Below are 26,388 nucleotides of genomic sequence, written 5' to 3'. Positions count from 1 at the left end.
ATGGCAGGAAATCTATTTTACAAAGCAGTCTATTTCACTTTTCTTTTTCCCTCCAAAAATAGGACAAAGGAATAGGATATCCCATACCCCTTTTTTTGTTAGAATGACCAACAATGGATAACTGGTCATCTAACAGAGACTCCTATAGAACATGCATCCAATAAACTTAAGGAATGAATGACTCCTTTCTAGCCAAAGAAAATGTAACTGGGCCAAGATTTGGTCTCAGGGTGTCAATACCTATCTGCCCTGGCACATTTTCTGGAGCAGTATCTTACTTACAGAGATTGCATCTTTGGTGCACGTATCAATTATTGGTTGCAGCAGGTTATCAAACTCAGTCATGTCCAGTTGGGTTTCCTCCAAGAGTTTCTGCATCTGCTGTTCCACTGCATGAGCTATTGCAGATGTAACTTGCTCCTAAGGAAGACAAGATCAAGATGTATTCATTCATTTGATGTATAATAACAAAAAGCCAGAGAAACAAAGATTTCTTCAAATGCTAGACCAACTGCATTCTGACTACATGACTTAAGATTCCAGATTTAAAGAATTGTTCACCCAAAAGGAAGATCAGACTTTACACAATAATGTCAAACATTTTTCTTTACTCAAGCTTTTTGCTCTCACAGGAAGTTGAACAAAATTATTAACTTCATATCAATCCTTACTAGGATCCACATTACTGGGAATTGACATAGTAGGGTGGAGGGAAATTTCAGAGAAGACTAACCATCTAATCAAGTATCCCCTCTTACCCCATTTCACAGAAAAGAAAACTGAGGCTAAGAAAGGGAAAGTGCTTTACCCAAGGTGTGGGAAATGGCCAAATTAGGACTAGTGTCCAGGATCTGCTTATTCAAGGCTTTAATACTGTGCTTCATAGTTTATATGCCCATTAATGTCCCCAAGACATAAAATTTGTACATATTTTCCCCATTAAGAGAATCTCCAAACCCCTTTCTAAAACCATTACTGACAAAGGTGGCAAAGAAGAAGAGACTACTGTGGTAGTCTCATTGGGAAGCAGGTTAATTGTGGGAGAGCTGTGGAGAGGATGAGGAGCTAACAAGATTTTGGCAAAGAACAGCAGCTTTACCTGTCTCATGGCTAGAAGATGCTGCTCCTGCTGCTGTAAGTTCCACTGGCTCTGCTGAATAAGTTCTTCCATAGAAGGGGCTCCCTGAGAGGGATTGATGGTTGAAGCTGGTGGTAGGGAGGGCTGCGGCAAAGGCTGTGGCAAGGGCTGTATCTGGGCAGCAGGTTCTAGCTCTGGGGTTTGCTGCTTACATATCACTACCAGGGCATAAAAAGTAAAACAAAAAATTTTCCAATAGCACATAAACTTTTTACTCTTCTCTTCATGTCTTCTCTGGAACTCATTCTGTTTCTACATGATTAGGGAATCCTTCAAAGACTGTGGAAGAGAAGCTATTTTTACTGTTAAAAAGATAATTTTAAAAATAAAAAAAAGAAATCATCTCCAAATTATTCTTTCCTTCAGATTTTTCTTCTTGGAAATGGACCTCATCTTCCTAAGGCAACTTTTAGCTTCCCCATTCCCAATCTTTAACCATGCCCATGGAATGTTACAGGTGGGAAGAAACCATAAATTAGACCTTATGAGAAGAGATTGAAAGTTGCAAAAGACCTTATGAGTGATCACACCCAATTATTTATTTTCAGAGATAGAAAAACTGAGGCCTACAGAGAGGAAAAATCTGGTTCAAAGTTCCATAGTTACTTACATAATTTCATAAAATTTATAGTTAGAAGGGACCTTCAAGAATATCTACTATAATCTTTCCTTTTACCTAAGAGAAACTGAGGCCTGGGAAGGGAAAGGTTTACTTGCTCATAATTAACCAACTAGAGGCTTCAAAATGAGACAATCAGGTCTCCTGACTCCTTATCCAGTCAGTCTCTGTTTTAGAATCCAAAAATCTCAGTTCTGGTTAGATACCACTTCCAAGATCCTGACAAGGGGTCAATGAACCATCACTTATAAGATTTTTGGTGATAGGTAACTTACTAGCTGATAAAGCAGCCTACTTCAAAACCTTTCTTACCCTACTCAAGATCTGACTTAAAAACAGAGATGTGACCTTCTGTCAAAACTCCTTTGTATGGTCATCAGTTCTGACAGATACCATTTGACATGAGAGCTGAGACTTCTGTTTACAAAACAAACCCATCGCTTCCAACTGCTTGGTTCTAGCCTACATCCTGGAATAATTTAGGGAGAAATTACTATCAGGGCAGAGAAACTAATGAAGTGGAAAGCCCACTCAATTAGGAAAAATCTCTAGTTTTGCAAGTCCCTCCCCCTTTTCCTTATTAATAAAACAGGATAATAACCATGCACCACTAGTCACTAAGTAAGCACTTGAAAAAATTAAAAAACTGTCAAAGATCTGATGCTTCTTGCCAACATAAATTCCTCTACTTAGGCTACCTATTAGGCACTTTGATCTTTTCCTCTTCTTGTCAAACATGTCTTATTTCCTTGGCAGTGTACAAATGTGCCCATGTTTTCTCCCTGATCAAAAGCTTTCATTAACCCTGTCATCCCTTCAAGCTACTGATGTAGACCTACCCTCCTTTTCATAACCTAATTCTCAGAAAAAGACAACTATGATTGCTACCTACAAAAATCAGACTGCTCAGATCCTTCTATCTGGAATCTGACTTTGTTCTCATCTGAAACCATGTCAAAGGTCTCCTAATTGCTAAATTTGATGGCTTGTTCACAGTCTTCATCCTTCTTGATCTCTCTGAAGCATTCCGAACTGAAGGATCACCTTAAGGGAGGAAATGGTATAAGAGAGAATACTGGTTTGGAGTCAAATGCTAGGCCTGTTACTTACTCCCCTTAGACAAATCACTTCCACATTCCAAGCCTCTTGTTTTCTCACCTACAAAATAAGGGGGTTATCCTAGATGAATTCTAAGGTACCTTTAAGCTCTAAATCTAGCATTCCATGACCCTTCTACTCGATCTTCATTGGGTTTTGTTTTGTTTTTTGGTTCCAATGCTTTGTTGATTTTCCTACAAGTTTAATTATTCTTTCTCAGTTACTTTTTCAGGATAAAAAAAAAATCTCCTGCCCACTAACAGTGGATTATCATACATAGATTTGCCAGGACCCTCTTCAACTTTAACTCTTTTTAGTATTTCTCATTAGGTTCAATTAAAACCTCTATTTGGATGACTCCCAATTCTATATATCCAACCTTCACTTTTCTTCTGAGCTACTATCTATCTATAACAAATTCATGGCTATCTCTTTGATATCTCTAAATCAAAATGCCACAATCTTAAATTCACTTCTTATTCATCACTTCTCTTATTTTTGCTGATGGTACTATAATCCTTTCAGTTACCAGGGTCAAAACTTAGGTGTCATCTTTGACTCGTCACTCTCCCTCACCCTTCATATCCATTAAGTTCCAATATTTAATCAATTCTACACTCGCATCTTTGAAATTTCTCCCTTTATTACTTCTAGTTCAAGCCCTTAACACTTTTTAACTGAAATATAACTTCCCAATTACTCTCCTTGCTTGTATCTAGTCCTCACATTGACTTCTCAGCTATGAAGATTGGATTTAGCTATCTCCAGATTGTAACAATGAAAGTACTTAGCTCTTCCTTTATAGTGAAGCTAGAATTGTAAACTACAATCTATTTTTAGATTTTAATTACAAAAAGATGTTAAGTAACCCCAAAAGATATAATCTAACTAGAGAAGGTGAGAACTAAAGAGTGGGCAGTCCTGGAGAAAATCTAACCAAAGAAGGTGAGAACTAAAAAATGGGCAGATCTAATTAAATACTAAGTTATAAGCTTTTTGTGGATTACAATTCTAGCTTTACTATAAAGGAAGAGTTAAATACTTTATTGTATCAGGAGATAGCTAAATCCAATCTTCACACTGCCAAACTCTTCCTAATATATAGTTCTAAATCCCTTTCCTACTTAAAAATCTTCAGGAGCTGTCTAGTGCTTCTAGGAAAATAAACTTCTCAGCTTCAAATTTAATGTCATTAACATTCTGGCTCTAGCTTATTCCCCAGACATATTTTGCATCATTTGACTTCTTACAATAAATATTTTAGACAGTTTGGCTTATTTACTGGTCTCCAAATTCAACATTTTATATCAGAACTCCCTCAAGATCCTATATAAATTTCTCTGTTTGCTATTTAAAGTTCCTTGTTACCCTGGGCCTCTTCCTACCTTGCTATCCTCTTTATACTTTACTCTTTTACAAGCCTAGTCTAACTGTATTTCCCTAAACACTGCATGTTCTACCACCAGTTGAGGTGTCTTTGCACTGCTTTTTCCCCCTCCATGTCAAGAATGCTCTCTGACCTCTCTTCTTCCTTTTTGTTCTTCAACACTCAGCTCAAATTCGACCTTCTGCAGGAGGCCTTTCACAGGTCCTCCTCACCTGCTGGCCTTTTCTCCTTCCTATCATCTTCCATTTCCTCTGTACATACTTTGTATATGTCTTGTTATTTATGTTTTACCCCTATTAAAATGTTCATTGAAGGCAGTGATTGTTGTTGCCTTCCCTTTTCTCCCGAGCATTTAGCACAGGGCTTGGCACATAGAAAGCACTTAATAAATGGTCATTAATTGACTTATAAGACTTTGTGCCTTTCCAAAGGCCTGAAATGAACTCCCATCTTACATTTATTTCATAACATTACTAGTTTCCTTTGAGACTGAGCTCAGAGGCCAGAGAGTACCTCCTATATGAAACCTTCCCCAACTTCTCAGTTTCTTCCCTTCCCCCTCAAGTATTTACTTATATATGTCATACTTGCATTTCCCAGGAGAATGTAAGCTTCGTGAGAATAGGACTATTTTTTCCTCCTAAACTCCCAGTAGTATTGTAATATAATTAGGTATTAACAAAATATCTAGCATATAGTAGGTACTTAGTAAATAAATATTTCCTGATTTGAATGGAGGAGACTGTCACAACCCACTCAAGCCAGAGCCTGTTCCAAAGCCCCACTAATTCCAAGAATGTCTGGATCCACTCACGCTGCTGCTGCTCCAGGGCCAACTTGCACTTGTAGTAGTTATAGAACTCGCCCCCAAAGAGAAAGGAGAATTTAGGGTTGTCTTTCTGCTTCTCCATCGTCATCTTCTCGAATTCTGGCCCATTGCGGGCCACGAACTGGGCCAGCTTGTCGATGACATTCCGCAGCTCCTGGTCTGGGGCCCGGACAGGAGAGAATGGGTCAGAGAAAAGGCAGGGAAGACACGTGGGCGCGGGGAACCCGCTCGGGTCGGAACCTCCCCTTCAGACTTCCCCGGCGGTGGGGAAAATGATTGAGGCCTAGGGGGGAAACTGAGGCGCCAGGAGGAGGGGGCGGGGCCCGCACGGGAAACGGGAACGATGGGGGCGGGGCTGCAGGAAGGGACAGAACCAGGGAGATTGTATCTTGGCGGAGATGGGGAGGAAAGTGGTGGCCAGGGCCTGGGCCCAGACTCACCGTCAGGCGGCAGCGGCAGCTCCATGGCTCCGGAGCCAAAGAACGTCCTCGGGAAGCTCACGATTCCTCCCCGCGCCAGAGACAGAAGCCGGCCGGAAGTGTCGCACTTCACTTTTGCGACTCATCAAGCACCTTCCGGTAGCGATTTACGGCTCTCTCCATGGAGAACCGGAAGTGAGCTCTTCCGCGAGGGGCGAGGCCTCCGGTCTCCGGGGCACGGGCAGATGGCGGGAAATAGCTTTGGCCTTTTGCATTCGGAATGCCTCTTCTCTAGGCCCTGAACACCATCCGTCTCTATCGTGCTTCGCTACTTTAGGTAATTGGCTTCTCCTCTTGGTCATCGCGGCAGCAGAACTCGGCCTTCCTCCCTCGTTGGGGCCGCCGCCTCTGTTGACTGGACATTTATGAGGCTCCTGTGTGCGACGGCCCGAAACTGCGTGAAGGTCTATTGGCGGAAATCTACATGCACAAACACTAAACAAAGAAGTGGGGGGATGGGGCGCAAGCCCGGGATTAGAGGAGGGCATTTCTGGCGTGGGGCATTACAGTTTGGACTAAGGCGAGGTCAAAGCAGTCTGCCGCGTGGCTGACGCTCCCCGGGGTCTTTGGGGTGGGGAATGACTCCTGAGAACTGGAAGGCGACCTGTATGGAGACACTTGGAACTGGAAGATTGCGGCCAGTCTAAGCGAGGGGAGGTCGCAGGACTTGGAGAGGGAAATGGACCAGCTTGGTGGTGGGTTTTGACTTCCAGGTGCCCAAAAGACAGGTCGTGCCCTTGCCGGCGACAGTTGGGGAAGACATTGGAGCTTTTTGCGTTGGAATCATGTGATGAGGCCTTTAGGTATCAAATCCATTGACCTGCTGCACATTGTGGAAAAGCATTCCTGATGCCGTATTATATGGGGATTAGGGAACCTTGCTTCCCCCAATTCCTAATTCATTATGACCACTTTATCCAATTTTGTGTCTTGATGTGAAATGGTATAATCATCCTTACAATCCCTAATTCACAACAGTATCATAAAATGTTACCAAAAAAACCACAACATAAAACATACTGATTTCTTATATATATATATATATATATACACACACACACACATCCTGCATCACATCAAAAGCACTGACACAGAATCTGTACTTGGATGGCCAATGGGTTCCTCAAACTCATGAATCCAAAACAAAACTCAACCTTTATTATATATTTGTTATCGAATTCCTCCCCTATACCCACCCCATTCCTTCAAATTTCAAAGGGAAGTAGAGGCCATCACCAAAGTCCCTGTTATCTTACTGCCATACACAATAAGTTACCAAGTACTGTTGGCTAGAATTACACACAGTTCCTTTCTCCCAACTTAAAGATAATTGTAGGCCCCACCCCCCTCACGTCTTATCCCAATTATTTTAACATTTTCTTTGGTTCTAGTTTTTTCTCTAATCCAATCTATACATTACCAAATAGTATTACCAAAACACAGATCCAATAATGTGAATCACCTGCTCAATTAATAGTTGCCTATGGCCTTTTGGGTAAAATAATCAGACTGGCATTTAAACTCCACCCCAACAATTCAACTCACAACTGCTTTTATAGATTTCATACTAGTCACCTTCATGCATACATTATTCTAATCAAACCGACTACTTAGTTGTTCCTTAACTTAAAAATTCCATCTCCTGACAGAACCTTACAGCCTCTCCCACCCCCAACCTTCCTCTCCTGTTTTAGAAATGTTTTAATGCTCCACAGAACCCACCTCTTTATATTCAGCCTTTACAGAACTTAAGTGCTCTCTCCTAATTCAAACCACATTACTATTTTCCTTTCTGTGTTCATGCCATATACACTCCTAGTAAACTCCTTAGACTTTCACTTTTTGCCTGTTTTAAGTGCCTGGAAGTATAGACCCTTATTAGATGTTAAATTTGAAGTATTTTGTAGTTGCAAATTTATATGAGCATGAACTATTAAGATCATACACTGTTAATAGCAGAGCAAGGACTTAATCCAACCTCCTTTAGATTATAGGCCAGTACTCTAGTACTTTATTGTACTTGAAAAAGATCATCCTGGGCAAGATTATCTGATATTCTAAGCTCTACTCCTTCAAAACAGAATCTACCCAAATTCTTGAAAACATTGGTTAAACAAGCTTTCTGACTTGGAAAAATGAGCTTCCTTGGCTGACATCCAGATGAAAAACATCCTTGGGTTTCTTGATGTTTAGGAAAAAAGCAGAAACAAACCAAAAAAAACAAACAAACCCCAAAACACTTTGCTAGTAAAATAGTGCACTTTCTACTACTTGTTTTATTATCGCCAATCTCAAATCCTTTGAATAAAATGTTATCTTACTATGTCCTGTTCCAATTCTATATAACTTCTAACTTGTGCCATGTTAGATCATACTTACTTTTCCTAAACTCTTCATATACAAACCATCAGTTACAGGTTTATGTTATAAAGTACAAAACCAGTGTCTCAATTCTTTTAAATTCTAACACAACTATTTACATATATACAACTTTTAAAGTCTACAAAGTGCCCCCCCTCCCCCATTACCATGTGAGGCTGAAGATACAAGTATTTATACTGAACAAACTAAATTGAGGCCCAGAATCAGTATTGGAGTTAGGACTCAGAACCACAGAATGTCAAAGCTAAAAGGGGCCTTTGATTGCTCAATTCACACTATTGCTAAAGAGAAATTCCCAGAAAAATAACTATCTGATGTCTGCTTAAAAAAAGTCTCTCCTCAAGGCAACCCACTGCATTTTTTAAACAGCTCAAATTGTTAGTTAGTATCCTTCATAGCTGAGCCAGTTATCATTTCTATCTACTAGTTGTCTTCAGGGAAGGGGAACAAATCTAATCCCTTCAAACATTTGAAGATGGTTACTATGCTACTTCCACATCTTTTCAAACACACAAACCATAGGATTATAAATCCATAGAGCTCAAAGGAATCTCTTAACTGTCTAGTCCCAGTGTCCTCTTTGTCCAGATAAGGAAAAGTAAAAAGTGTTCTGCTTAAGGTCACAAGTGTCTTCTAGTCAAGCAGTGATCTCTTCTGCAACATATCGTATCTAAGGAGAGTCCTCTTTCCACTACATTTAAGGAGAGGGGAAAAAGATAATCTCCAAAAAGAGAGGCTGTGGTGTAGTAAGCACACTAGATGTGGCTCCAAAGGATCAATATTCAAATCTTAGCTTCTGTCTGTGGGTAAGTCACAGATTCTCTGGGTTTATTTCAAGTACAAAACAAACAAATAAAAAGAAATCCTTACCTGACCAACAAGGCTGTTGTTTGAACCAAATGATATAAAATAGGTGAAAGCATTTCATAATTATTTTTTAATACAAAAAATGTGAGACAAGGTGGGACAAGTGGAAGTCACCTACCTACTAGGGTCACAAAGCAGCAACCTAAGAGAAAGGTCCTCGTAATCAAGAGGAAAACTGCACATTAGTTCATGCCTTTCATCAATTGAAACTAATACTAAATGCTTCTAATGATCCAGATTCAAATTCATATAAAGTACTAGGGAAATGTGAGCTGTTACTGTTATGATGTAACTCTTTGGCTTCAGTTCAGGATCTGTACCTATGCAACAAAGTCTTAGTAATCCCAGTGGAAACACTGTCACAAAAAGAACATTGTACTGAGGAGTTTGAAGAGCTGATTTGTAATGAGATCACTTTCCTTCACTGAGACCGTTTTCATGTAGAAGAGAGGAATGTGCTACCCTCCCTATTTTATGATTGTGAATACCAAATTTGAGAATGTAAAGGTGCTTTGTATGTGTAAAGTTATATGCAAAAGGCATATTCCTATCACAGAAAATGAGCCCCCAGGGTTAGGATGCCACGTGAATGTCAGAAGTCTGGAGAATCAACACCACTATTTATCTCTTGGGAAATGAATATAGGAAAGTTTTCCACAAAATCTTTAAGCAATACGTGGTGTGAAAAGCTACTTGATGCTGATCTAGTTTTGGTTATCTTCAAACCTTCCCCAAACATGATCTCTAATACCCTGAACTCTGCTGCTGTAGAGTTCTAAAAGAAAACCCTTTCATTTTGTCCAGTCTGGCTGGTCTTCCTAAGTTCAGAGGCACATCTTGCAAAGACCAGATCATTTCAAATCACACTCTTAGAAGGAGCTCATCCTGGAGGCTGAATGAATGCACAATGTTCACATTTCCCTGTGGAGGCTTCTTTATTTTGTGGTAAATGCCACTGGTAGAACATACACAACATGGAAAAATTCACTTTCACACAACAATCTGGAAGCATTTTGGTCTGAAAAACAGGTTCAACATAATTAAAATAGGCCTGCAAATTTTCAAGTATTTATAAATAATGTTTGTCTCTATGAATATTATAATAATCCTATGTCTTATTTTCCAGGGCAAACAAATGTTTTCTTTTATGACTGTGTTAAGATACATAACAAAATGAGGACAAGATAGAAAAGCTGTAGAAGCTTAACTACTTACAGTAAGTTTTCCCTTTCCTCATGTAAAAATTACATAGACAGAAATTATCTTAAAATATCAGTCTCAACACAACTAATGCTCTACTTAAAAGGTATGTACTTTGAGCAACATTACAATCTTAAAAGATTTATTTTCTTTCCTTTGATGTGATGATGAGGAATATTTTGTTTGACCGTGTCCCTAGAGTCCTTTCATTCCAGTGTAAGTACCTGCTACAAGTTGATGTACAGAGTTAGAGACCACTCATTAATTTATACATGGTATTTAACAGCTGTTTTACCTCACCCACATAAGATCCTGCATTAAAAAATTAAGTTAAAATACAAACTGCAATAATATCAGAAACTTCCTTTTATCTGGACTTTTTTTGGAGTTGCATTACTGTGTTCAAGAAATCAAATGGTGAAAGGAGAAACACTACTTTTGTTTTAACTAGATTATGTCAGTATTGCTCAAATGCTGCTAAAAAGGAAAAAAACCTATGTTTAGATCCAACTCCCATCATGAAGAAACTTGGGAAGTGCTTTTCACTATCTACATGAAGTAGAAGCAGAGGGCTGAGCCATAAGGAAAAGGTCACCCTAAAATTGCAGCATATAAAAGTCCATCCTGGACAGGGAGGATTGTAAGCAGTGCTGGGACCTTACAACTCTTTTGACAGATTTTATTTGTGATCTACCATACTTACTATAAAAAACTAGAGTCCTAAAAATTGGATTCAAATGTAGGATACAATACTGGCTCATTTTCATGCAAAAGAATACACAAGAAGTTGATTGCGTTATTTCATTAGTATAACAGAAGCAAGAAGGAAAAATTAAATTTCTTAATATGTATGTCTATTGTGTCAATGAGGTGACTGTTGCCAGTGTCTCTCCCTCTATAAAGAAAAGACCTCATTCTATCCCAAGTATTAGCAGAAAAGGTGGTATGGCTGAGCATGTACCAAAAAGGAAGAATAAAAGATGAACAACTCAAATGCTGCCCTGGTTTCTATGAAATACCTCACTATCTATAGGAAGGAAGGAAGGAAGGTCATCAGGACATTAGGTAAATCCTGTTAATGGTGACGAATGGCAGCGGACAGAAAGGTCTAGATGAATTGTCATCTACAGCAGGGATGTCAAACTCAAGGAAAATGGAGCCACTTATCCATATACATAAGGATCCCTGTGGGCCACATATTGACATAGTTTTAAGATGTATTATATGCTTTAATGCATTTTTATTTATTTTGTTAAATATTTCCCAATTATATTTCAATCTGGATTGGGTGCACTCAAGACTGCTTTCGGCTGAATGTGTGACACTTCTAATCTATAGCATTACTAATCAATGAGGATCCACTGAAGGACCCAATGGGTATTTCACAAGGAAGCCAAAGTTTGAGCTAAGAGTTTATCACTAAGAACATTACTCCTGTAGACGGCCAGTGGCATAGGACAGGATTAATGCTGACCACCTGGGCTAATCCCATTCTAGCAGCCTTTTTCAAATTGCAATAATTATTAGGAAGTTGAAAAGAGTAAGACAAAACAGACATATCTATATTAGAGCCAAATCCATGAAGAGCCAGCTGCTTTAAATTGGGGCTCTACTGTTATTTTCATTACCCAGAACCTAAAGTCTAAGTTCTTAATCCTGGTCAAAATGTTTTCTTCACTTGTATGTTTTAAAAAACCAAAGTTTAATTTCAACCTTCCATCCCATTAGGGAGACATGATTCTGAATAATACAATTAGAAACATTCAACACACTTTGATCATTTCTATTAGGAAAGAGTAAAACAAACTTGCAGAGTATTCTTGATTCCTTTCTATTTTTCCCTGATTACAGTACTCAGACACAAAGCTGCAAAGTGACTCTTTCCCACTATATAAAGAAATGTATCCGGCAAATATTTATTACCAATAGATCCTTGTTATGAAACACTTGAAAGCAAAGGGCTTTAGACTTAAGAAGGAGTCAGAGGGCCCAGGTTACAGACACACATTTACAAAATCATCTGTAGAAAGTGCAAAATCCTTCCTATAAAAACAAAGCTTCATTTGGCAGCATCTATCTGCCAAATCTTTGCACAATTCAACTGCAGGGAAATGACAAATCCTGGGGAAAAAGTTGTTTAAAGCACCAATTATTATTTCTTAATGTGCCTTTCATTAATTAGGGAAGACCTGCAAAGATACTCCCCCCTTGCTGCTACCACTTAAAGCCATCAATGAGAAAAAAATATTCTGCTCTCTCCTACTATGGAAGAAGAGATAAACTTCCTTTTATTGATGGATGGGAGTCAGTGCAACTTCGGAATTTCAGGTCAAAGAATCAGGCTGAACATGCCCAGCAACGGAAACAAATGCTAGTCAGGATGGAAAGTCCAGTCCATTGATTTTCGTGTTTTTACATTTATCAAAGATAACAAATGGATTGTCACAATGTCTTGGTAAACCACTCGGCTTTTCCTTGTATTTGAAGAGATATTATTCATAGCCATTAAGAAAATTGTTTTAGCACTGGCCCATTTTTGATTAAATAAAAATCCCTCCTTTTTGACAGTCTATAGAAACCACTGAAATGGAGTCACAAATTTCTACCAACCACACCCATTTACCACACATGTAATTGTGACCTAGATATGTTCAAGTAGTGCAATTCAAACTTTGGTTTCTAGAGACTCAAGCACAATCCTTGCCCATGATACCACGAACAAATAGCCAAATGCCAACCCATGAAGAGTATACAGAGTAATTTAAATTTTTCAAAAAGGATCTCAAGTAACTTCATTTAGAAAGCAAAGATGTTAACTTTGAAACACATGGCTTCAGAAAATTAAGCACAGAAAAGTAATACTGGCCACAATTTTCCTATCAACACAATCCTCAGGTAACAAACTCCAAGACAATACAGCAAGCATAAATCCCTCTCCTGGAGTTTGAAAGTTTACTTTTCATCAGAACCCAAAACTCTTGTATTGCAGGTGTACTCCCTGCTCCTGGATCCCTATGGAAGGTGCTCCATGCATAAGAATGTGTTTAGCAGAAGATAACACTTGGGTCACTGACAATCATGCACCTTCCCATCTGCAGGAGAAGTACATTCTATGATTCTGAATTCACTGGTGTGTCAGAAGTTTCTGATACTGCTTGGGGGAAAAGTAATCTCTTAACAGTCTCTACCTGTCTTCTAAATTCTATACATCATAGTGATTTAAATTGTATGTGTTTGGATAGTTTTGCCTGTTGTACTGAAAATGGTCTGTAAAGATGCTGGTTCGGCCATAGTGATAGTCCCCATGCTGAGGGAAAACGATTCCATTCTGAGATTTCTCCGGTGGGTTCCTATGGTGATCAGGATTTCCGAGGTCTCCGGTCACTACGGGAAGAAGATGCTTCTTGGCCTCTTGATTTGCATCATACTTGGTCTGAACATTAAAAAGTTAGATGAAACATTCAGCATTTTTTCACATGATGCCTGCCTACTGCTAAATCCACAAGCTTAGTTTTTCAGAGATTCAAGCAAATTAGTAGTTTTAGAGAAAGGAAGATACTGAAACAATTTATAAACATTAAGAAGCTAAGGATAAACTCCTATTTCCAACAAATATCCACCAGTTTGTCTTTCTTTTCCGGCTTTATACTCCCAATTATTGGTCAAACATATAATAAACAATATGTTTATTTTTTTGTGCCTATTTAAAGAAGGACCACTAATGGAATTTAGGTTGGAAAAAGAAGACTGAGAGGTTTAATTAAGGAAATGGCAATGTTTAGCTTAAAGAAGAGATTAAGGAACATGATCACTGTCTTTAAATATTTCAAGCATTGTCACATATTGGAATAATTAAATTCCTTTCAGGGATGGAGCTAGAAGTAAGCCTCAGAGTTAGGAAGACTTAGATTAAGTCTGGCTTGTAATACATTTTGGCTACATGATCTCAGGCAGTTATTTAATTTTAAGTGCCTCAGACAATTCTCTATGTTTGAGTAAGTTGCACCTCTGTATTGGTTGAGGAAGTACTCACTGGGCTTTCTCTATATCAACAAAATCAAAGGTCCAAACTTCTCTACTACCCCACAAAACAAAACAAAACAAAACAAAAAAACGGTCATTATGGCATCAGGGGCAAAACCACACACACAAAAAAAGGTGAAATGTAGAGGGCCAGACTTGGGGCCAAAATAAGGAAGTGCTTCCTAACAAAGCCAACTGCCAGAAAATTGGTCCTCTTTGTTGGGTCCTGGATTTTCTGTCATTGGAAGTGTTAAAACAAAAGCTGGATATTAATTTATGCTTTGAGTAAGTGCCAAAATGGAAAGGGATCTTAAGACTTTTAATTCTTAACTTTTTAGGAAATATTTGAATGCTATGGGTAGAAACAATTTGGCCATTTTTTCCAAAGGAGAGAGAGGGCTACAGAACAAGATCTCCTTATACACTCATATCAGACAATTCAAACATAGATGAACAGCTACAGAGAAGGAAGTATTCTCAATTTTTCAGACTTAACTCCTCCAACCAAGGCACCTGTTGAAGAAGTGTATGCCAACCCCAAATTCTTACACCTATTTTTCATAGGAACTTAAAAGACAATTACTAAACACTGATGTTAATGAAAGACTAACCTGAGCTGGATCCACACCAGAGGCACTTACCTTATTATACAAGAAGACGCCTAAGATAGCTGTCATCATGCCCAGAACATTAGTGCTGGTAACTGGGTTGCGTAGCATTATGAGGGATACTGTGATAACCATGATCCTTTTTGTGGCATTTGCAACAGAATAACTCAATGGGCTGATCAAATTAAGAATACTAAAAGCAATGACATTCTGTGCAAAGTTACAAAATCCGCTGACTATTAGCAGCATTAAAGTCCAGGGCCACTGGGAAATCGAATTCTACAGAAAGGGAAATAAAAAATCCACAATACGGTGTTACTTCAAAATCACAAGTTAACTCCACAGTGGAAAAACAAAAATTATTACACTTAGAGAGCAGGTGCTATAATATCTGGAAACTTCAACCACTTAAATAGAATTCATTAAGGTGATAAATATCTTTCAAAGACCTCATTCAATTCATATAACTATCCTGTGATTAGAAGGTATGAATACTATTAATCTATTTTACAATGAGGAAAATAGAGGAAAAATAATTTATGCAAGGATAAATGGCAGACTTCGGGCTCAAACAAATGTCTTCTGACAAGTTCTTCTATCTAGTGTTCTTGACTCTGCAATATCCTGCTTGTCATATATATATAAGTTTTCATTCTTTCACTTCTCTCACTGGTTACTTAGCAAAATTCTGGACAGGACAGGAAGAAAAGAAAACAACAAACCCATAATCATGCCAATTGCTTTGGAACAGAATCTTAATTATGTGAACATATGAGCAGATAGAGATTGAGTCCTAGTGGATGAGCCAAAGAAAACTTTAAGGGGCCAATATCCTATAAGATCCCTTTTCAACATCTGTTCCTGAATTGAGACTGGAATCTATGGATTTCAAATTTAAGTTATGGAGGAGAAATTGTAAAAATGTATGTCACTATATTAATATCCATCAGGATAATCTAAAATGCCTTGTGGTGGATCTTCTTCCTACTATATTCATGACCAGAATCTGAATAGGAAAGAACTTTAAAGTCAATATTTACAGAGAATGTTTTCTGTAACAACACTGAAAAGTTATCATCCAAGCTCCTCCAAAGCAATCTATTTCACTTATATATTACTTGAATTCATACATTCCTGATCTCAGGGATTTCCCTTTTATATTTTCCTTTTATATTTTTGGTTTACACTTAGGATTGTATTGGGGCGAAAAAGAAGCTTGGGTATTCCTGCAATCAGATGAAGATCTATACCTAATCCTTTGTTTAAATTTTAGAGGATTGGTTTAAAAAGCAATTTTTCCAAATCTAAATTTTCTTCTTTGCAACTTTTGTTTTCTTCAAATACTTGAAAAGGACTATCATGTCCTCTTAAATCTACTCTTCCACAAGCAGAATATCTCACAACTGGTCTTCTATAAGACTTTCTTGTTAATGTAGTATTCCTTATCAAAGTCTTTTCTAAAATGAGGTACTGAAAACTGAATGATAACATTTGTATATTGCCTTGAGGTTTACAAAGTAATTTATCCAGATTATCTCATTTAATCTTCAAAACAAGCCTGAGCTACATAATATTATCTTCATTTTTAAAGATAAGGAAATTGAGCTTCAGAGAGGCTATGTGATGTGCCCAGGGTAACAATGAAACTCAGCTCTTCTTTACATAGCCTCCTAAATGAACATAGTAGGTTCACAGCCTAAGAGTTAGAAAGGACCCTAGATACAATACTAATTCCTTCATTAAAAAATAAGGAAACTAATGTCAAGAGAGAGGACAAACTACCTACCACACAGTCACAAATCTAGTTGCTGGCAAACCTCAGTTGAGAACTTGGGCCTCCTAATTCCAAGTCTACTATGTTCCACTATGCTATAGCTGTCTTCAACTGTTAACAACTATGTAAGACATTCTTAAGATGCCAAAAACAACTCTACAGACAGAAGCATTTTCCTACTAACCTATTAACAAATCCATTCAAACTCAAGCAACAATAATAAACAGCAAGTCCTCTTCTATGATGTTCTCAATCACAAAAGAAAGGCCAAAAGATAAAGAATTTCAAAATGGGACAAAGCCAGATAAGCAAGCATGTATGTAATACCAAAGTATCTATTAATACGCAGAATCTCTATTTCCTTATTTTTAAAATGGCCTTGATTTTGCATGTACCTGTAAAAGAGAACATTTTCAAGTCCTGAATATCCATAAATAATCTTCAAGTGGTCACTGAATACTTGGTAAGCACTGGATACTGTGTTAGCACTGAGAGTACAGATGACTAAGAAAATTCTAAACCACAGAAAAACCACTATTTTATTTGGCTTTGGAATACACTTTTCAATTTACAGGTCAATATGGGTATATTTATTTAAAACCAAAGAAGAAGAATATGGCATAGGATCAGGAAAATTTAGTTCAAATCCTGCCACTGAAACCTGCTATGTGACCACAATTATATTATTTAACCTGAGCCTCAGTTTCTTCATCAGTAAAATGAGGGCTAATATTTGCAAAAATTATGTCAAAGGATTATTTTAAGGCTCACAAGAGATAATTAAAGAGCGCTTTGCAAACTTTAAAGCACCAGGCATCACCTGTTGTCACGTTTAGTATCAATATTGTACCAAGTAATAGTCATGGTGAAGACGTGATTCAAGAGAAGTTGCAAAGCCTCTACTACTTTTGTCACCATATCTCAAGCAAGTTATCATGGCATATTTAGATAGGAAACTTGGAGATCATGGTTCAAACACAGGTTTTGCTACAAACATTCTAGGAAACATGGGGCAAATTCATTTTCTCATCTGTAAAATGGGACGAAAATAGTCCCTAAGGTCTCTTAGAGTTCCAACATTCAATAGCACTACAACAGATAAAGCATACCTGATAAAAATCAAAAACGTTTTTTGAATCATAGTCTGATTGGCTAGAAAGAAAAGTGTTGGAGGAAAAAAAAGAAGAAAAACAGAGAAAGTCACAAGGTTTGAAAATAAAATTGAGAGAAATGAAGAGGGAACTTCTGACAAAAAAAAAAGGGTAGAAGCAGAATGAAAAGAAATTCAGTTGCTAAAATCAATGTATGTTTTAGTTTAGAAAGTCTTTCCTGGAAGCTGGGTCTGAAGATGGTAAGAGGCAGCTAAGTGGCTCACTGAATAGAGAGCCAGGCTTTGAGAAAGAAGTTACTGGTTACAGACATTTCCTAGCTGTGTGACCTGGGGCAAGTCACTTAACCCCCATTGCCTAGCCCTTAGCATTCTTCTGCCTTGGAACTGATCCTTAAGTACTGATTCTAAGATGAAAGACAAGAGTTTAAAAGAGCAAGAAAATGGTAAGAGATCTCCAACCTTCCATTACTTTTTTCACTGGAGGACTAAATAGGGATGATGATGATGAAGTCAACAAAAGAAAACACAAAGGGATAACACAAAGAAGCTAAAATGAAGATTTATCAGGATGAAGGTAGATTCCCAGAAAGGCCAACTATATCATGTGGAAGGTAGTGGCTGCAGGGCCACTCCTTTCTTGGCTTCTTCTACTGAATGAAAAACAGTATTATCAGTAAGTGCAATCAAACATACAGCATGGGAAGAACAGAAACAGATTTCCTTCTCAATGGTTCAAAAATGTAAGGCATAACAAAGAACCCTGTGTTAACTTATCAAATGCAAAAAACTTTGGAAAGTTCAATAAAAATGATAGTGCAAAAACAAAGAATTTACTTTGGCTCTAGTAAGGAAAACAGATTCTTTGCTTTGGCCAACTTACCAGGTCATTCTCTACTAAGAAAGAAGAAAGGTCAACCAGAACCCATGTTGGAATCATAAAAAAGACAGCATGACATCCAAGTATGTTCAACAACCGAAGATGATGGATCCGTGAATCTCTCAGCACCTGAAAATACAAAAAACTCTTTAACTAACTGGCTAAACTTTTACAAAATAAAAATTTTTAAATTCACAGGATGACAAAACTGAATGGGAGGGAATCTCAAAATTACTCTAGTATGTCCCTGAACAGGAATCCTCTTTAATTTATACCCAAGTAGTCATGCAGGCTCAATTGGCAGACTTCAAAGAATGGAGAATACACCATCCACCACAGCCACCCCAATTCTAGGTAGCTCTGAGTAAACCTACATCTATTTCTCTTCCACTTCCTACTGCCAGTTCTGTCAAGAAGAACAAATCCAATTCTTCAGTCATTAAAGTACTTAAAAAGCAGATAACAAATCTATATTAAACACCTCCATTTCCTTCAATTAATCCTTGTGTAGTGAGATCTTCAGTGCCCTTTACCAATGTGGCTGTACTAAAATTTGTCAATCCTATTTTTCATGAGGTCTCTAAACCCAAAGCCCACAAAGTGTCTGATTTGAGAAGATGAGAGTAGGTTCAATACCTCTCTCATTAGGAATTTTTTAATTATTTAAATGAAGTCCCAGATTACATTAACTTTTTTAGCTGCCATATCACACTATCCATCACACATCCACACATCTATCTATCCATCCAACAAACATTTATTAAATGCTTAAAGTATAAAAGAGAACACACATCTATATATTTATAGGTTTTTTTTTTAATTAAAAACTTTTACCTTCTGCCTTAGAAATAATACATAAGTATCAGTTCCAAGGCAGAAGAGCAATCAAAGGCTAGGCAATTGAGGTTTAAGTGACTTGCCCAGGGTCACAAAGCGAGGAAGTGTTTGAGGTCAGAGTTAAACACTGGACCTCCCATCTCCAGATATGGCTCTCTATCCACTGAGCCACCTAGCTACTCCTTTTTAAAGCATTATTTTTATTTATTTATTTATTTTAATTTTAGACCCATACTTTCTTTCTTGGTATCAATACTGTGTATTGGTTCCAACGCAGAAAAGTGGTAAGGCCTAGGCAATGAGGGTTAAGTGACTTGCCCAGGGTCACACGACTGGGAAGTATCTGAGGCCAGATTTGAATCTAGGTTCTCCTGTCTCTAGGCCTGGCTCTCAATCCACTGAGCTGCCCAGCTGCCCCCTCCTTTTTAAAGTATTATAAAGTTTGAAGAGTTCTTTTAAAAATATATAGAAACAACCCTACAAGGTGATTACCTCAGTTAATAATAATTCCATTTTATAGAGGAGAAAAATGAGACTAAGAGTTAAAAGAGATTTGATCAAAGTTACAAAGCTGGCATGTATCCAAGACAGGATTTTTAAAAAGGCCTTTCTGATCCTATTTCCAACACTTTAAGCACAATTCCATGATATCTCTTTAATAAGACAATTAAGAAATCTATAAAGTATCATGTGATGTGAAAAGTGAATTTAATTTTTAAAATATATATATTCTGATAATTATGCTTCAATATAATTGGCTTCCTATATATTTTATTTCACATATTTAAAAACTATTATAAGAAAATGTCTGGAGGCTCTGACTGATTGCCAAAGAGGTCCATCCATCCATCCATAACACAAAAAGTTTAATAACTCCACTTCATAGCATTTTAGATGTCACAACACATTTGACTTTGCAATATATGTTTTCAATTTGGAGGATAGGAAAGCTCATACTTTGATAGACTTGCTCAAGGACACACAACAACCTAAGTGTCAGGGATGCCCTCTAGCCCAGTTTTCTACTGTTAAGTATTGGAATCTTTCCATTTTAAAATACTACCTCTTTGGGGCAGTGAGATGACCCAGCGGTTAGAGCCAAGCCTGGAGATGGGAGGCCCTGGGTTCAATTTGACCTGACACTGCCTAGCTGTGTTACTCTGGGCAAGTCGCTTAACCTCCATTGCTAGCTCTTACTGATCTTCTGCTTTGGAACTGATACTTAAATATGATTCTAAGGCAGAAGGTAAGGGTTTTTAAATTAAAGAAACAAACAAACCTGCCTCTTTAAATTAACTCAGCTTAATAGATAATAAGACTTTTGGCCAAAGGATAAAAATACTTGTTTTGAGGACTCTAAGCTATTTATGCACAGATGTTATGTTTCTCTCTTTTGGGGGTTAGGGGGCTGGGGGTGTTGAAGGGGGAACAGGGACAGTAACCTCCTCCAGTACCAGAATACAGCTTAATGTTTGCTGAATTTAAAGGTTTATCATTTTGAATATTATCAACAATATTAAGTAACAGAAACTTACATTAATAGAGCTCTTTACAATTTAGAAGATGTTTTTCATACACTATTTTATTTGATCTTGATAAGAGCCATAGGAAGTAGGTCATGAAACAATCATCATCTTTTAATAAGTTAAAAAGCTGAGGTTCAGAGGTGTACTAATTTATGCATAAACACAGTCAGAATGAGACAAACCTCCTCATCCTGTCCACTGCCCTTCGCCCTTTCTACTATATGAAGCTACTCATCTCCCTCCTCTGCCCCCAGCCAAAAACAAAAACAAAAAACCCAAATCAGTAAGATTGCTGATGGGAACATCCTTAGGAAACCCACCACTGTGTCAGTGACTGACCTTTTTGGAAAATATGTTCTGTAAGGAAAAGCAGAGGGTAGCTGCCAGAGCACTGATGAGTCCCCACATGTCAAAGGACAACTCAGTGACTGTGGCTAACAAGACACCACTGATGATGGGGATCAAGGATAAATATACCTGGAAGAGGAAGAATGAAGAAGGAACTTCAGTATATGTGCTGTCATCATGGGCATGCTGCTATCACTGACTTATGACCTGTAACAGTGCATACTCCAAAGAAAAGTCTTCTAATATGGCCCACAGCCCCCCCCCCCCCCCCCCTTCAGCTTTGGAAGCTAGGTGGCATAGTGGATAGAGTGCCAGACCTGGAGTCAGGAGGATCTGGGTTCAGATCTGTCCTCAGATACTTCCTAGCTGGTATTACTTATCTCCTTTTGCCTAATCCTTGCTCTTCTGTTTTAAGACTTGTTACTAAAACAGAAAGTAAAGACTAAAAAAAGTCTAATGTTCCAAGATTTTAAAGTCCCTTTTCAGGAAAGGTTCTTTTTCTTGAGAGGGACTGATAAACTCTCACACCCTAGATTAGTAACTAGTCTAGATATCATATTCAACTCTTGTCATATAATTTCAGGAACAATTCATGAATGCCTATTTATCATGATAATAACATTTATTAAGTGCTTACAATCTGTTAGGCACCTTACAAAATAACCATGAAGTAGGTGATATTTTTAACTCCATCTTACAGATGAGGAGACTGATGCAAATGGCAGTTAAGTGCCCAGGGTCACACAGTTAAAAAGTTTATGAAACTGGATTTGAAGATGACATCTTCCTAATTATAAGCCCAGTGCTCTATCTACTGTACCATTTAACTATCCAAAAGCTGCTTCTCTCTAGTAAGTAAAGCAGTTCACTGAAGCAATCACACGTAGAGTCACCTTAAACTTATATAGAAATAGGGTTTTCCTACAACATTGGGAACTTTGGAACTTTTCCTGAGAATGTAGATTCATGGTGGGCGAGGCTGCTGATGTTTTACATGGTAGATATTTATTTAGCCCTCTTTACTTAGAAGGATCTTCTAACCCAGGGCTTTTAGGAAAGAGAACAAAGAAGCAGGTTCCCTGAATTCTCTGGTGAAATATAGACTCTTTCCCTCCTCTGCAAGGAAGTTTAAACTTATCTGGGCACAAGGTCCAGTACATTAGGTTATAATGTACAGTGAATAACACTAAGCTAGAAGTATAGGGATCCATTTAACCAGCTATGTGATCCTGGGCAAGTCACTTCTCTGATCTGGTCCAGACCAGATTCCCTAGAATTCTCCCTAAGTGGAATGAGTAGAGGTAGCAGGCTAATAACCCCATAAAGCAAGTCTTCCTACAGAAGCCAGATGAGGATTTGCACACATCACAAATGGGATTCCCAGTAAGTTTCCAATTAAACTAGATGGCCTGGCAGGATCCTTCCTATCCTGAGAACATGAAATTTGGTGACCTCACTCACAACACCAGCAATCTATTAATTTGTGTAATATTGAGTATTGAGGCCTTATGGTTGAAAGAAGCAGCTGATCAATTAATGAACATTTATGAAGTGCCTCCTGTGTGCCAGGCACAGAAGAGACAAAAAAAGGCAAAAGACAGTCTTTGCCTTCAAGGAGGAGTGAAATAGTCTTACAAAGAGTCTGAAGTTTTGAGTAAAGATATATAAGGAATCAAACAAAAGGCAACCTAATTTTCTATGAAATGAGCTAGGATCTAGAACACTGATTGACTGTGGGCTAAACAAAATATATAGGTTACCAACTACTGTTTTTAAAAACCTTCTTACAATCTGTCAATCCCACCACTGCAAATCTTCCATCTGGAGAAGCTAGTTTAACTTTCAGATGAGAATGTGAGGGCATCTGAAGAACACCAAAACAGAGTCTACAAGGAATAGTACTTTAGCTCTTTAAATAGCACTGTTGACCAGGCCAGAAAAAATTTTGTATAGCTATGTGCTTGTGGCATTACTGTTTAGTGCAAATGTTATTTCATGAGGACTCGAGATTAAAAAGACAACAATCTAGGTGCTGTTTTGACTTTTAAAAGTTCCTGGATTTTACTCAAAGCAGAAACCTACATTTCCAACAGACTTGGAAATCATTCCTAGTTCCCTGAAATTACCTGTTTGGCTCTCTCACCTACGTAACCAATTGTAAACTGCCTTGCTTAAGGGAGGGGAAAAGGGTGTGTAGGAAGGCTCAGAGCCAAGTTCCGGCAGTGCAGTTCCTATTCAGCAATTGAGAAGACAGAGCTGGAAGGACCCTGGAAACCATCTTGTCTATCAAATGACCCTCCCTCAACAGAAGGAAACAGACCCAGGGTGGGGAAGTAACTTTCAAAAAGTCACACAAGTTCATGAGGAAACATCATTCCCACTGGCTGTAGGCTAAAGCTGCTTGGGCTGCCCCATGCAGCGATGTCTGAGTGTCCAATAACTGTCCATTTTACCTTGGTGCTCTGCTTCTCCTTCATGATGATCCGGGACAGCAGCACCACCCAGATTGGCATGGTTGCCTTCACTACAATGGAAGGAGTTTGGAGGATGGGGGATGAGGTGAGCTTAGGTGTTTTAAAAAATACACAGTTGATGTATTGGAGGAACTCTTGGGCAGGTCCCCCTTTTCACATACCTTTTGGGGCCTCCATCCTAACCAATCATCCCATCAGCAGATTTCCCCCACTGTTCAAGCACCTTGCCCTATCTTGTCTGTCCTAGAGTCCTCTATCTGAAGCCCCAATCAGCCTCTTCTATTCCAAGTCAACTCAGCCCATCACAATTACCTGCAACCCCACTGATTCCCTGTTCCATACTCTACTAACTACCAGCCCCCTTCCCTATTTTCTAAGTTCCTAAGCCCTCCGATTAGTCACTCTCCCTATACTGTCCTACAAGTATAAGGCATTCTAAAAGCTCTTTTGCCTGTTGCTTCTAGACTTTGAAGTTCCAGGCCTGTTCTCAGTTCCCCACCCAGGCCAAAGAAACCCCCTAAAATTCAACCCAATTTTTCAGGGAATTAGCTACTACCTGGACTAGAACCAAGACTACAAAAACAAAAATGAAACTGTCCCTGCCCTCACTGTTTATATTATATTCTCATTTCAATCCTCAACCTGTTTCCTACCTTCATCTCTCCAGAATTTCCTATACCTCTCAATCTCATCTATCCTCAGGATTGGATTCCCCCTCAACCTTCCACTCCCTTCTTTCTCATGAGCCTGAGGATGCTTCGGTCCCTGCTGATTCCCTCTCCAGTTTCTGGGTGTCCCTTTTATCCCCTCAGTTTCTGGGGGTTTCCCCCTCCCCCTTAGCTCTTCAGTCTTCAGATCCCCTGCTTCCTCAGACCCAGGTCTGCCCCTCGTTTTGTGATCTACCCCTCCCCCCAAATTCGCTGTGTTGGGTCATCCCCTTTAGTTCCCCAGTCTTTGGGATCCTCAGTCCTAGAGATCTCCCGGGGTTGTTCCCTGACTTAAAGTGTGTCTTCCTTAGCTGCAGGGTCTATCTTGGTCTCTGGTCTTCTCTCAGCCACCCCACCCCCCACCAGCCAGGCTCAGAGGCCCTTCCCCTAGTCCTGACACATTCCTAAGGCTCTGACTCCCCCTGGGTTATGGATCCTCCAGGGCCCGCTCTGGTCTCCCCCCGGGCCTCACCGGTGTGCGCGTAGGACACGGGCACCTTCCAGATGCTAAAATGAGCCGACACCGAAGCGAAATACTTGCCGAAGGCGAGTGGGAGCACGTATCGCGGGTAAAAGCGGGGCGGCAGTGGGTCCGCGCCTGCGACCCCACTGGGGCCGGAGCCGGGCCCCGGGCCGCGCGCGGGCGGAATGCGCCAGGCCCGCAGCAGAGGAGGGAGCCCCGCGCACAGCGCCAGGATGTGGCAGAGCGACACGGTCACGGGGAAGGGGAAGCCGCTCAGGATGATCTTGTTCACCACGTTCCCGCCCGCGCTCAGCGCGTACCACAGCAGGCACAGTGCCGCCACCCGCGCGCCCTCCCGCGCCCCAGCCCCGGCACCCCGCGCGCCGCCAACCGACCCGCCACCCGCCGCCGAAGCCGTCACCGAGACAGCAGACGCCGCCGCCATCCTGCAGCTCCGGGGCCGGCTCGGGACCCCGCGCGCCGGCCGGGGGCGGGGCGGGGCCGACCCGGGGACGCGCGCCGAGCCCACGCTGCCCCGCCTCCTGACGTTGCCGTAGCCTCATAGGCCGGAGCCGCGATTACGTCATCAACAGCCGACTCACGTTGAAACATTGACGTGGGCTGCCTCCGGGAGGGGAACAGTCGATCCTGTCACTTCCGGCCGCGTCGGAAGCCAGCTTTGGAAGTGGAGTGGCAGCTTTTTCCTTCATGTTGTGGTTGTTTCCCTTTGCCTAGTTGTGAGAAACGTGTGTTGGGATTTCTTCAGGGAGGCCCTGCCCTGGGAAGGGTGCAGGACAAGCGGGAGGGAGGTCTCCAAGGAGCTAAGACTACCGGGAAGCGGAGGACAAGAGCTTGGGGAGCCTGCCGATCGTCGGAACAATTATCCGATGTAGCACCGCCTGTGCCACGAAGCACCCGTATGACCTTTGGGCAGGTTTTTTAACCTTGTCTGATAATAATGATAGCTATCCTTCTGGCGACGCCTACTAGGTGCCAGGCACTGTGCTAAGTGATTTACAATTATTTGATCCTCACAACAACCCTGCAAGGTAGGTGCTGTTAATCCTCATTTTACAATTGAGGAAACCGAGGCAGGAAGGTTGTGATTTGTCCAACGTTACGCAGTATCTGAGGCCAGATTTGCATTTAGATCTTCTGAATCCAGACCAGTCATTCTACCCACTCGGTCACCTAGGTTGTCCTAAGCAAGAGCCTTAATCAGGGTTATGCAACACTGACCAACATCAAGATTCGTGCGGAATCCAGAGCAGAGATCTAGTGAAACTTTACTTTTACGGATGAAAATATTGATCTCTCTTCCCCAGATAGTCAAACTTAATTCTCCAGGGTCTTGCAGGTAGTGACAGAAGAATTTTGTACTCAAAAGTTGTTGTGACTCCAAATCCAGTGTTCTTGCATGTTCTCTTGATGTTGTTTCCTTAAATGAAGAGAATAAAGGCATAGTGAGTGAGTGGAGTCTTTAGACCAAGACTCACTTTGACCGGTGTGAAGACATAATAGTAAGAATCTATTATGTCCAGCACTGAGGATCCAAATAAAAAAGTCAACCTGATAAATTGGAGGGGAAAACTGTAGGGAGGTGACAGTGGGATGGAGAGTCAGAAATGGGTTTATGGAGGT

The 26,388-nt window shown here is 39.8% G+C and overlaps 2 protein-coding genes across 2 annotated transcripts in view; both read right to left on the bottom strand.

Moving 5' to 3' along the window:
* The window catches only part of CHERP (calcium homeostasis endoplasmic reticulum protein), a 30,606-nt gene extending 23,028 nt beyond the window's left edge, over positions 1–7,578 (bottom strand). The window contains exons 1-4 of the mRNA XM_007489733.3: positions 5,512–7,578; positions 5,057–5,230; positions 1,100–1,296; positions 283–420 (exon numbers count right to left, since the gene is read on the bottom strand). Coding sequence (XP_007489795.1) covers positions 283–420; positions 1,100–1,296; positions 5,057–5,230; positions 5,512–5,536 — 534 coding nt within the window. The 5' untranslated portion in view covers positions 5,537–7,578. The remainder of the gene's footprint in view (positions 1–282; positions 421–1,099; positions 1,297–5,056; positions 5,231–5,511) is intronic.
* A 2,137-nt stretch (positions 7,579–9,715) lies between these two features.
* SLC35E1 (solute carrier family 35 member E1) lies at positions 9,716–25,252 on the bottom strand. The gene is made up of 6 exons (XM_056822290.1): positions 24,757–25,252; positions 23,557–23,627; positions 21,095–21,232; positions 18,396–18,521; positions 14,664–14,909; positions 9,716–13,432 (listed from the first exon to the last, which is right to left on the bottom strand). The coding sequence occupies exons 1-6, from the start codon at positions 25,190–25,192 to the stop codon at positions 13,202–13,204; spliced, it is 1,248 nt and encodes a 415-aa protein (XP_056678268.1). The 5' UTR covers positions 25,193–25,252; the 3' UTR covers positions 9,716–13,201.
* Positions 25,253–26,388: the final 1,136 nt, after the last annotated feature.

The sequence above is a fragment of the Monodelphis domestica genome, chromosome 3, assembly GCF_027887165.1.
Source record: "Monodelphis domestica isolate mMonDom1 chromosome 3, mMonDom1.pri, whole genome shotgun sequence".
In the NCBI taxonomy this organism is placed as follows: Eukaryota; Metazoa; Chordata; class Mammalia; order Didelphimorphia; family Didelphidae; genus Monodelphis; species Monodelphis domestica.
The sequence above is the reverse complement of the archived record's forward strand: the minus strand, read 5'-3'. Positions and strand labels throughout refer to the sequence as shown.